Source organism: Phoxinus phoxinus (assembly GCF_949152265.1).
Source record: "Phoxinus phoxinus genome assembly, chromosome: 10".
Taxonomy (NCBI): Eukaryota; Metazoa; Chordata; class Actinopteri; order Cypriniformes; family Leuciscidae; genus Phoxinus; species Phoxinus phoxinus.
Window position 1 is genome coordinate 32,937,908 of NC_136885.1, and position 12,943 is coordinate 32,950,850.

The 12,943-nt window shown below is 34.7% G+C and overlaps 1 protein-coding gene across 2 annotated transcripts in view; it reads right to left on the reverse strand.

The window, feature by feature from the left end:
* The window catches only part of plekhg4b (pleckstrin homology domain containing, family G (with RhoGef domain) member 4B), a 50,837-nt gene that overhangs the window by 18,664 nt on the left and 19,230 nt on the right, over positions 1–12,943 (reverse strand). For both annotated transcript variants that reach the window (XM_079625714.1, XM_079625715.1), the window contains exons 4-14: positions 11,707–11,898; positions 9,736–9,859; positions 9,484–9,577; positions 7,008–7,094; positions 6,808–6,924; positions 5,957–6,055; positions 5,470–5,612; positions 4,172–4,310; positions 3,326–3,448; positions 2,386–2,541; positions 1,031–1,836 (exon numbers count right to left, since the gene is read on the reverse strand). In XM_079625714.1, the coding sequence (XP_079481840.1) occupies positions 1,031–1,836; positions 2,386–2,541; positions 3,326–3,448; positions 4,172–4,310; positions 5,470–5,612; positions 5,957–6,055; positions 6,808–6,924; positions 7,008–7,094; positions 9,484–9,577; positions 9,736–9,859; positions 11,707–11,898 (2,080 nt within the window). The remainder of the gene's footprint in view (positions 1–1,030; positions 1,837–2,385; positions 2,542–3,325; positions 3,449–4,171; positions 4,311–5,469; positions 5,613–5,956; positions 6,056–6,807; positions 6,925–7,007; positions 7,095–9,483; positions 9,578–9,735; positions 9,860–11,706; positions 11,899–12,943) is intronic.

The following is a 12,943-nucleotide window of genomic DNA, read 5'->3' on the forward strand; positions in this document are numbered from 1 at the left end:
CTTGAGGTGCTCTTTGGATGGGATAATCATGTAGCAAAAAGGCACTCTCTTTAGAAAGATTTAAAAGCCTTTATTGTTATGACTTGGTCATCTTAAACCTTTAAAGCACTCCGACGCGTTTCGGCATACAAGCCTTCATCAGGGAGTCAACGTTGTGTAGTTGTTATGAATTGGAATTGAAACTTTTATCAGCTTTAAAATGTGGATTTTCAGTCGATTTTAACATGAGGATATTGGGGAAAACTCACCCAGACCTTATATAGTTTGTAAAGATCCTTAAATGTCAGCGGGCTCAGGTCACATTCACACTGTTGTTTTTATGGAACCCATTCGATATGATGGATAATAATAATAAAGTATTATTATTATTTTATAAAATAATACAAATTTAAACTAATCAATAAAGAATTGCTGTAGTAGTAATGCTATACTGTAAAATAAAATATTGAGTATGTAACAAAACTGTTAATTATTATTACTATTATTTACAGAACAACAGTAAAATTACAAATAATGTATATTATTTATGTTTAATTATATTTAGTATTATTACTAATATTTGTGGTCTTTATTTTTTGCATCCCTGCACAATGCTTCAATCACCTGCTGTTTATTATTATTAACATTATTAATTATTAATAATGTTAATAATAATAATTAACATTATTAATGCTAAAAGTGAAACAAATCAATAAATAAATAGATTATAATAGTTCAAATAAATCTGTAAAAATGTGTATTAAATAATAAGAATAATAAATATTTGTTATATTATTAAATTGCAAAAAATAAAACAAACAAATATATTACTATAGTAATAATACTGTAAAATAAAAAAATATTGATAATTGATAATAATAATCATAATTAATTATTATTTTTACAGAACAACAGTAAAAACACAGAAAATAATTATTATTTATGTTTAATTACTTCCATTATTTACTATTATTACTAGTACTCTTGTCTTGTTTTTTTACCCCCAAAAGATGTCGAGTTAGCATCCCTGCTCACACACACACACACACACCTGCTGTGTGTCTTCACGTCCCCGGCGCTGTGTCTGCAGACTCTGGACGGGGACGACATGCTGCGACTGCGGCCCAGAGACGGGCTCTTCACGTCTGGCCGCTGGAGCTTCTTCTCGACACACACGTTGTTGGTGACCTCCAGTCCTTTGATGTAGATGCCCGTGTACCCATGATGCCCGGCGTCCGGGTGAGCTTTGTCACGCGCCGTCATCTCGTAGCTCATGGTTTTCTTCATGATCTTTTTGAGCGGCTGCTTGCGCTGACGCGACGCCGGTGAATGCAGCGGCTCGGAGTGACACGAGGCGGACGAGTCGACCGTACAGTCGCTGTCGGTGTCGTCAAACGGGGATGGAGAGAGCTTGCCGCTCTCCGGTGGGAATGGAAACTGGCTTCCGGAGAACGGACCTGCTGAATGCGGCTTCTCATCTTCGTACTCAAAACACAACGTGGAAGAAGAGTTCAGACTGGGAAGCTCAGAGGAACCTACTCTGTTTTGGGTTTCCAAAAGTTGTGTTGTCATATTTGTGAGTGAAGATTGTTTGGCAGCGTTGGCCAGGGCTTCCTCCAGCTGCTGTTTGGTTTGCTGGCACTTCTGCCAGATGTTGCTCCACTGCTGAAGCTCCCGTGGGCTGTTGAGGTTCAGCACCATCTGGTTGAGCACGCTGAAGTTGTCCAGGGAGAACTTTGTGGCTTCGCTGTGGTAATCCTGCAAAACGTGCAGCACTGCAGGCGTGTAGCTGACCGCATTATCGTCCACCCTCAGCTGACAGAAATACTCCTGGCAATGGACCATCCACTGGTTTGCCTGCGTGAGAGACGGTTTAATTATCATTCACATTATCATTAGTGGTTAATATCTGGCATTTTTTAATTATTGCATCAGTAATTTTTTTCTGTTTGGCCGATAAGTGTTGCAAGTGGGACTTTTATTTTGACAGTATTGATATATTAGATTATATTTTACCTTATTTCAGTGAATGCTTATTTTTTTTCAAGTGAATGCTTATTTTTTTTCAAGTAATGTTTGTTATGGTTTTGGTTTTAGTTAATTACAATAACCATGGTATAGATTTGATTATTTTACAGATGTTTTATCAAGTTAAAATTATTACTTTTTTCAAACGAATTCATTTTTAAAATGAATTATTTGCAATTATTTTTGTAAAAATTATGTAAAATAAATTCAACTGCAGCAATTGTTATGCATGTGTTATTTACCATCTTTAAATTAAATTTTAAACATATATCAGTCAACCACTAATTCTCATGACAGTAGTTGACATGATGCAGCAAAATGGACATAATGCAATTCAAATTAAAATTAAAATGAAAACTAATTAAAATAGTTTTTTACCGATTCGTAGAACTCGTAGAGGTTGTGCAGGACCTCCAGCTCGCTCCTGCGTGCCTCGCTGCGCTGCAGGACGGAGCTCATGTGCTGTTTGACCTCTTGAAGGGCTGGACCGGCTTTAGACTCCCTCAATAACACTGCAGCTTTCTTCTGCTGTTCCTACAGGAGCAAAATCAAGACCACATTAGATGCTCATTTAGTTGATGAGAACGTACGTGTATGTTTGAACGTAGGCTATGACCTACTACTACCACCGAGATTCTGAAGTATGCATACGATGAACACTTTACTCTCCCATGAAGCCACGGGAGAGGATTTATGAACACTGGTAGATCACATGACAGAAACAATGTGCTATGTAGTACGTCCTAAATTAATTCATGCTACCCCTATTCACACTATATAGGACATACTAACGGTTGTAAAGTACGTTCAAATTCAAATGTAGCAATTTTTTTTTTACATTTATGCATTTGGCAGATGCTTTTATCCAAAACGACTTACGTTGCATTTCAAGGTACACATTTTACATTCTTAACAGTTCTTGCTTTCCCTAGGAATCGAACCCATGACCTTGCCGTTGCAAGCGCCAACGCTCTACTGTTTGAGCTACAGGAAAGCTAAATGTTTTATTATTTCAGTAATTAATAATTAATGGTATTCCTGTGGCTAAAACAGTAGAGCATGGCGTCGGTTTCCCTGTAAACTTTAATTGTCAGAATTGTGTCTTGTGTCACTTCAGTAAAAGAGGTTCAGTGGCACAGGAGAAGGTCAAACTGGTTATTGTTGAGAATTAAATCTGACTGAAGCCTTTTCTTGAGCGTCATGGGACAGTAACATGCCAGCTCCTTCTTTCTTTCTTTCTTTCTTTCTTTCTTTCTTTCTTTCTTTCTTTCTTTCTTTCTTTCTTTCTTTCGGCATATGAAACCACATGGACACTTACTGTGGACTCCTCCATGAACTGCGCCAAACTCTGTCTCATGTCCTGAATGGAGTTCAGAGAGAGACTGTAGGAGTCCAAAGGAGCCAAATGTTTCTCACTCTCCACATAAAACCACCTCTTCACCTGAGGAGAGATACAGAAGAACATTATCATCCCATAGTCTTCTCCAATCATCGATTATTATTTGAATAAAACAATAACAGTCAGGTCACGGAAGTAAAAATCATAAATTTACACCATTAACAACCTAATTTTCAATGCAAACATATTTTAATGAGCTGCCCTATTATTAGTTAATGTTGGATGTTGTTAGTGTTAAAAACAGAGATATAAAAACACATGATTTGCATAATCCACAATGAATTTTTTTTTGGTGAATTTCTTTATTTTTTATTATGTACAATACAGCAAGAGACTGTATTATAAAATACTGTATTGTATGTACTACCCCAACAAGAGAGACAATGCCTTATTTACATTTTTTTATCACATTCAACTCTTCAGATTTGCCTAAAGAGAAAATGTATGAGAAAAATCATACAGAATATAATGCTTATCAATGTGCATCACTGTGTTTGGGGAGAACACATTCACTATAAACTACGACTTTTGCAATAATAAACTCCTAATTTACTGCTTATTAATAGTTCGTAAGATTGTTAAGTTTAGGTATGGAGTAGGATTATGTAGAATATGGTCATCCAGAATAAGGCATTAATACATTCTTTATAAGTATTAATAAACAGCTAATATGCTAGTAATATGCAAGCTAATCCGCAGCTAGTTAATAGTGAGAATTGGTCCCTAAACTAAAGTGTTACCATAATAAAGCAGTGTGTTTGTCACCTCCTCGTGTCGCTCCTGTAGCGTGCGCAGCTCCAGAAGCGTCTCCAGCTGCTGCAGTGATTTATTAGACAGAATGACCAGTTTGTGGACCTCTTCATCCACCTGGTTATACAGCGCACTGACCATATCCACAGCGTCCCTGCACACGACACAACATCAGGTTAACAGGCAAACTAATTGAGATTTATTAGTGAGCTGGTTGAAAACGTTTGTTGGTTGAGTCAGGAAAGATCTATAAGTTACTCAATCAAAACTCGGATGTGTCTGATAGTCACTCCGACTCAAAATGAGCCAATATCCATGAGTATATGATCCTATGATGCTGGTTTTTGCCATCTCAAGTTAGTCCAACGGTACACTGAACTGAGAACAGTCTTTCGGACAGTTATCCGACATGCTGAGAACTGACTGCCGAGAGTTTTATAAAGGGATTTCTGATGTCTTTTGCTGAAAAGCATAAAGTATAACAAATAAAACGTATTGGAAATATAGCAGTGATCCGATGGCAGTAGTTCTTGAGTTCTTGAGTCGGATAGATGAGAAACACTACATCACATTAGTGCTTTTATCAACCTTAATTTTGTAAAAATACATTTAAAAATTACTGTACATTTTGTTTAGATGGCTTTCCTATTCATGCAACAAAAGTTAAAACTTTAATGGTTGCATGATGGAGCATCACTTTATCTCTTCATAGTATTCATAGATTCACATAGTAAAATTACTTTTTATAGGCCTATCAGTTTTTTTTTTTTAAAGTACTAATCTTTATGTGGACATTTTTATACAGGCTTTTACTTTTTTTTTTTCATGCACTGTTCAATCAATTATGAGGTTTTGGGCTATTTTGCTCCACTCCAGCAGCTTTACATACACTAAACTTTACAGTTTTATTCCTATTCTGAAATGTTTTACAGAAATACATCATTCGCCTGATTAATACAACATTTTATTTCTAAAAACATGGTGAAGCTGTATTTTAACTCTAATGTGTCGAACAAATGTTCAGATTTCTTTTCTGGAAATGTATGCAAATTAATGTATATTTAAACATAACATTGTAAAAAAAAAAAAAAAAAAAAAAAAAAAAACGTATAATCAAAAATGTAATGTCTTACTACACTGTTATCGAGTAACTGGAAGTATAGTGATATCTATGCGCTTCAAATTCACTGGTGATATCTTGCCTTAAGTGGGAAAATAATGAATGGACCTTTTATCTTGACTGCCAATACACCAATTAAAAGCTTTTATTCTCCGTATATAATCATCTATGAGTCCTCTAATAAAGACAGTACCTGTAGTTCTCGTTTTCACACATCTCCTCTTTCCTGATCCGCGCCAGAAACGTGCCGCCCTCCAGCCGCAGGCGGTTCAGTTTTGTGTCATCCAGAATACTCTTCATGAGGTTCTTCTGCTGGCCGATGACCTCTGACACCTCCTACAGGACAATGTTCAACTTTTAATGTTCAACTGACCTTTTTCCCTTTCGGTTACTGCAGAACTTTCTTTCTTCTGCTGAACACAAAAGAAGATCATTTGAAGAATGTGGGTAACCAGACAGTAGATGGACCCAATGACTTCCATAATGTGGGAAAAAAATATATAGATACTTCAAAATATCTTCTTTTGTGTTCAGCAGAAGAAGAAAATTCATTCAGGTTTGGAACGACATGAGGGTGAGTAAATAATGACAGAATTAAAACATTTTGGGTGAACTATCCCTTTAAGGATACAGTATTTCCCAGAGAATGACCATAAAATCAAACATTTTCACAGAATTACCTCAGACGTCTCCAGATTGCCGATGTTGTTTAGTGTCTCGATGGAGCTCTGAAGGGAAGAGATCGCGGCGCTGCAGCTCGTAGCAAACGGTTCAGTTTTCTGCCAGTACAGAAAAAAACAAACAAACTTCAACATAGTTTTTGTATTTTCTTCTTCGAGAAAGCTCAATGTTTCTGTACCTCAGGGTGTATCAAAATGTTGATAAAAAGCGAATTGTTGTGACTAGGAAGTGAACCATTTTTTCCTTACTGTTTTATTTTTTATTTAAAAAATAATTTATGTGTTACATTTTTTTAATTTAATGAATTTAAATAAAAAAATGTAACACATACATAATTTTTAAATAAAAAATAATACAGTAAGGAAAAAATGGTTTACTTCCGAGTCACATGACCATTTACTGATATCAAAAAACCATAAACATGCGAAAGTGTCTTTTAATTTGTTTCAACTTAAATATGATAATATATTTAATATTCTAGAAATAATTCATTTACAATATATATATATATATATTTACAATATACATATATATACATACATACATATATGAAGACTTCAGATGCAAAAGCCTCTAAGTGCCATCTGAAATTTTCTTCTAAAATGAGCATTTTTATCAAGCTTGTATATTTAGGTTCAGTGATTTCACTTTAATGACATTTAATAGGTAATTTTCATTGCCATTAAAGTGAAATAACTGAAAATGATCATACAAGTTTGATAAAAATGATCATTCTAGAAAAATTCAGATGGCACTTAGAGGCTTTTGCATCTGAAGTCTTCATATATATATATATATATTAGGACAAAGGATTTGGGCTGAGCAACATGAATGTGTTGTAATATTGCACCTGTCTGAAGTGAATGTAGTGGCTGTGGTCGTATGGGAAGGTGCCATCAAAGTCTCTGGTGAGCTGAGACGAGTCGATGTGCTTCTGTAGAGCTTTCAGAGACGTCAGGACTTCAAACTGCACAAGCGCAGAGCAGAGCAGTTAGCAGACACACACTTTACACACAGACTGAGATCAAACCGACAGAACAACACACTCACTGGAACGGAGACGTCTCTCTCGACTTTCACTGCTGCATCTTTGTCCACGAGAAACAAAACTGAGTAAAGTGCATTGGGTATAGCAGTCTGGTGGAGAGAAGAAATCAAAGAGCATGAATAAATGCAAAATTAAAATAAAAACAAAGAAATAATAATAATAAAAACATGTATAATTACATAGCTAAAAAGCTTTTTTTTTTACTATATCTTTATAGCTGGAGTTATCGTCCTGCCTTAAATCAGGGATTTCCACTAAAAAAAATGTGTCAGCTGATCCCCTATACTAATATTAACCCCTAATTAATATTTCATTAATTTAACATGTCCACAGTTCTCTAAAGTCAATTAATGTGCATACACAAATAATTTGGGTATAGGGCTGTGCGATATTGAAGAAAAATGCGATATGCGATAACTCCTTAAATAATGCGATATTCGATATGCGATACGATAATGCTTAAAGTGTGTAAAATAAACTTAAATTATCTTTAAAATATATTTAAAATTATATAACCTACATGTGTTTCACATTCTTTTTATGACAAGAAAGTGAACATCAGCGTTTTACTGTAGCATAAGAAGTTAATAAGCATAAGTGTTATTTTAACATCAGTGTAAACCACAGGGGTTCAGGTTATCCTACATTAGGTTTATTTAATAAAAGATACTGAATAATAAAATACAAAAATAAAACATTGCTTAGTTTTCACTGTATGAATTAAATATATCCTGATGCTTATTAAAGCTAAGAAAAAATGTGTCTTTTGTTCATGACCCCATTTATTGCAAGCTGTTGCGATATGCATATTGCGATATATACATTTGCGTCATTTCGATAAATTCGATATATTGTTTAGCCCTACTTGGGTAAGTGTTTTATTTAGATTTTTATTTATTTATACTCATTATTATTATTATTATTTTTTATGATTTAATGAATTACTTGAACCCCTTGTAGTTCCCTCACAACCCCTGGCTTATATCATATATTGTACAAACATAAAAAAATAAAAAATAAAAAAACTTGGATAATTACGAAGACTAAACTTTTAAGATAATTTATTGCACACAATAGTGCTAATAGGAATAAGTCATTCGGTGCTCTTCTCTCATATTTAGTATTTGTTTGCATGTTGGGACTGATCACCATTTTCTCAGAGTGGGTTTAAAAGAGACAAGCTAATACAGGCCTCGTCTCAGTCCCTGCGGACAGGCTTTCCTTTCCATCTGTGAACGCATGAAGCAGCCGCAGCTGATATACAGATACGACAGTCACCACGCTGAGAAAAGCCTGAAAAGTTACACGTTTAAAAAGTAAACGTGAACACAGATGCCTTGAGCTAAGCAGTTCACACATCTCAAAATGTGTGGAAATGAGGTTGATACTGTCGCCGTTTGCCTGCGTACTTGCCATGTTTCTGTGCACAAATATGTGACAAATGATGACGTCTAGCAACTTAGGTTTACTTGAATATCCATCACGTTTTAGAAAAATCTAGTTAAAATGTGAGTATATCAAATATGATCCATCAGGCTTTTAAGGAAGAATTTATTTGTTAATCTCTCAATCATCATTATTTTGAAACTAGAGCTTTGATCATAAAACTAAGAATTTAAATATTATCTTACTGAGACATATCAATGGGAGATATGGAGATTATGCAAGTAGTCTGCTATATAAAGATCTCATTGATTTACATTACAAGCTATCAGAATTTCATCTTATTTTTTGGCCATTTTAAAATCAGCATCTGCACAAAATTGCATATTTTTGGTCAGTTTGAGCCTTTGAATAAAATAAAGGTGCTTTATACTTAATATTCTCACTGTTTTATACTATATGAGCAATAAAAGACTGGTTTATCAAATAGGATACAAAACATAAAACACATATGCACATTACTGTGCATATTTTAAAAAATTTTAAAAATATATATATTTTTTACATTTATATTAAATTAATAATAAATAAAAAAAAAAATATATATATATATATAATATTACATTTTAAATTTTATTTTTTTAAATTGCACATTATTTAAAAAATATATATTTAGTCTAAATAAATGTTTTCATTTAAAAATATATATTTTTCTGACTATTTCGGTAAACACTTTAATAAGGTTTCAATTGTTAACATTAGTTGATGTATTAACTAACCATGAGCAACACATTTGTAACAGTATTTATTAATCTTTGTTAACGTTAATTCTGCCGTTCATTGTTAGTTCACAGTGCATTAATTAATGTTAACAAATACAACTTTTGATGTTAATAATGTAGTACATTTTGAAATGAACAAAGATTAATAAAGGCTGTAGGAGTGCAGTTGATCTTACTTGGTAACTAATGTAGTTAACTAATGTTGAATAATGACAACATTGTAAAGTGTCAGCGTTATTTTATATGTCAGGCATTAGAAAAGCGTGTTGAAGCAGCGAGGGCTTGAGACGTGTCGTTTGCAGCTGATCCGCACCTGAAACTGAGACAGGGCCGAGATCAGCGTGGCAGTGGCCTGTTGTCTGCGCGCGTCTACGAGAACCGTCAAACCCAGATCTCGCTTCTCCCTCCTGTAAGAAAAAAAACGCAAGACACTTAGCGTAACAAGTTTGTCTGGCAAATAAAAGCCTGTGACACAACAGCCTCGAGCGAATCATTTCCATGTTGATTCAGTAAACGTGCCGCCACAGAGATGGAAACACAGGCGTGTGTGTGAGGCGTTTCTCACCGCAGTCTGTTGCAGTAGTAGCAGAGCAGCCCGGTGATCTGGTTTGTGGTGCGACACGCGTCTGTCCACACCTGGCTCCTGGTGCACACCTGCAGCACTGCTCTCCCACTGCGGTCTTGGTTACCTGGAGGTCAGAGGTCAGATGAGTTACCCGACAAATCAATTCTTCTGGGCTTTTTTTCTGATAGAATTTGCAAATGCAATTTAAAATGCATTGAAAAAAGTTCCAGGTTTGCTGTGCTTGTTTGTAGGACTGGCCAAAAATGTTGTGATTATATTAAAACGACTGTAAAATAATAATGCGGTGATAAGCGGGGCGGGGCCGAGAGCTGTGGAAGCAGAGCGAGGCCGCTGGAGAGAATATTAAAGTCAACATGAAATCAAAATTGACCCTATTTACTTTGTAAGCGCACATAATCAGTGCAAGTTAATACACCGAAAAAAATTAGTTTGTCATGGTTCATCTTTAATCTGATCATTTGCTTCCGCTCTATAATCGCGTTCCTTCTCTGATGACGTCAGTTTGAATAGTTGAATATCCTTTATAAAACGGATAGTTCCAGTCCTTGATTCTGATTGGTTGAGCCGCGTTCGAAGCCATTGTAAATTACTCAACCAACACACACCTGTGACCACATTACATTAGTGTTACTGTGAATTTACACGTAAATTTGTGATTCTTTGTTGCTGCGTGTGTTGCTTAGCAACCTCTTTGGAACTACATTGCTTGGCGGAGGAATACATGTGTTAATAACGTTATATTTTTTGTTGCTGGTGTTTATTTTATGAATAAAATAAATACTAAAATGAATATTTTTATGGAGTACCCGTTTTATTAAAGCAATAAGCCGTGTTTTACAGTGGATTTAGAACAGCTAAGGTTTTTTTTTCTCCGCTCCGCCCCTAACAACACCCCTTATCTGTTATCTGCCCCTAAATCCACTGTAAAACACGGCTTCAAGGGGCTTATTGCTTTATTAACCACTTCCACTCAGACCGTCAGTCTGCTATGAGCGAGGGATGGAGAGGAGCTGCGCTAAAGTAAACCCCCGCCCTCTATTCAATATAACGTTTCACTTAGTAATATGTCACAACTCTGAAGTAAAGTCGGCTGCAACTTCTGGTTCACGGGGACTTTAGTGACACCTGTGCGACACACCGGCCTCGAGTCTCACGGAGGAGCTCCAGAAGAATTAAAGGAGTGATGGCAGAGATAACACCAGGCCTGGGACTTAAAGGGGACTTTTTTTTCTAAAGCACAAACATACCATATTATGTTTTGGCTTTAACTTTGTTACAAATAACAATTATATATATTTTTTTATTATGTTCATAATTACTGAATAAAAATATTAAATAAAATAAGAAATATTACTATTGTAAAACTAGTTAGGGTTATTTTTAATAACCTAACATTAGGGTTAAAAATAATATAATAATGACAATAATAAAACACTTTTTTTTTTTTTTTTTTTACAATACTAATATACTACAATTTATTTATTTTCAAATGAGATTGATTTCTTAATTTTCAATTTCCATCAAGCTTTTATTAGCCCTAGATTTTGAAGACATATTGTGATTTCTGTTTTATTTTAATCAGGGTTATTATTATTATTAACTAATACTAAAAACATAAAAAATGCATTGCCTGAAATGAAATAAACATTAACTGAAATAAAATAAAATATTATTAAAAAGTGTTTTGCAAGTCAACTTTCTCATTCTCATTCTCAAGTCTAAAATAACTAAAACCAAATAAACTAAAACTTTATTTTGTTTTATAAAATCAAATTCAAAATACTAACAGAAACTATAATAGTATATCAATGATACTAAACTAACACAGATTTTGATTAATCACGCATTCCTACTGTTCATTTTGCGATACATTAAAAATGCATTAATGTGTGTGTGTGTGTATTAGTTTTAAGCATGTTTCAGCTGACAGGCGAGACCCCGGTCACGTACCAGGTAGTGTTATCGCTCCAGAGGTCAGGAGGTCCTGGTTGAGCTGGGTCATGAGTGAGGGCAGCGCTGGGGAACAGACAGCAGGGGGCGTCGTGGACGGGACAGGAGAGGCCGCTGCTCTGCTGGAGGGTTTGGGAGGAACAGACTCATCTCCGCTGTTACTGTTCCTCCTGGGACCTTCATCAGAGAGACCTAAACACATCAGAGAACGTCATCTCATTATCCTAAAGACCTGTACAGAACACGCACTATCAACTGAATATGATGATTGTTATTTAAAATAAGTAACATTGTGAAAATGCACATTTTATTTTTAAACTTCAGCATTTAAACGTCGAAACTTTTCCTTTTGCACTTGGATTATAGACCGTCTGACTTCCTCTGATCATTATGCACTTTACCAGTACACCTCAACAATGCACTATATATGACCATCTCTACTTATATGGACTATGGACCGTCTGACCTCTCAGAACTCTATGCACTTTATTGCTAATGCACTTTAATAATGGACTAATATGATCATATTGCATTCTGTGCTTTTATGTTTTTTTTTTAAGCACTGCTAGAAAGGAAAAGCACTTTAATGATTGCACTACTGGTTAGATGTAAAAACTGCATTTCGATTTACTGGTTATCCTTACTTGTGCAATGACAATAAAGTTGAATCTAATCTAATCTAATCTAATAGTTGGTCAGTTCAATTAATTTATGTGTATCATTTCAAAAGCATTGATTCAAACTGTGCATAAACTGATCAAATAAAAATAAAAGTAAATTGCTTTGGCTAAATGGATGCATAAATGTAAATGATTCAGAGTGTCAGCACTCAAAACTAAAGCAAGATACACTACTGTTCAAATGTCTCTTCTGCTCTATTTTTTTTTAAATTAAAAATACAGTAAAATCAGTAATATTGTGAAATATTATTACAATTTAAAATAACTGTTTTCTATGTGAATTTGTGATCAAAGCTGTATTTTCAGCATCATTACTCCAGTCTTCAGTGTCACATGATCCTTCAGAAATCATTCTAATGTGTTGATTTTCTGCTCAAGAAACATTTCTGATTATTATCAATATTGAAAGCAGTTGTGCCGATTCATATTTTTGGGGAAAACGTCATACATTTTCTTCAGGATTCTTTGATGAATTTAACGCATCCTGGATAAAAAACTCGTACTGAACCCAAACTTTTGAACGGTAGTTCAAAAACACGAAATGATAAAGTATTTAC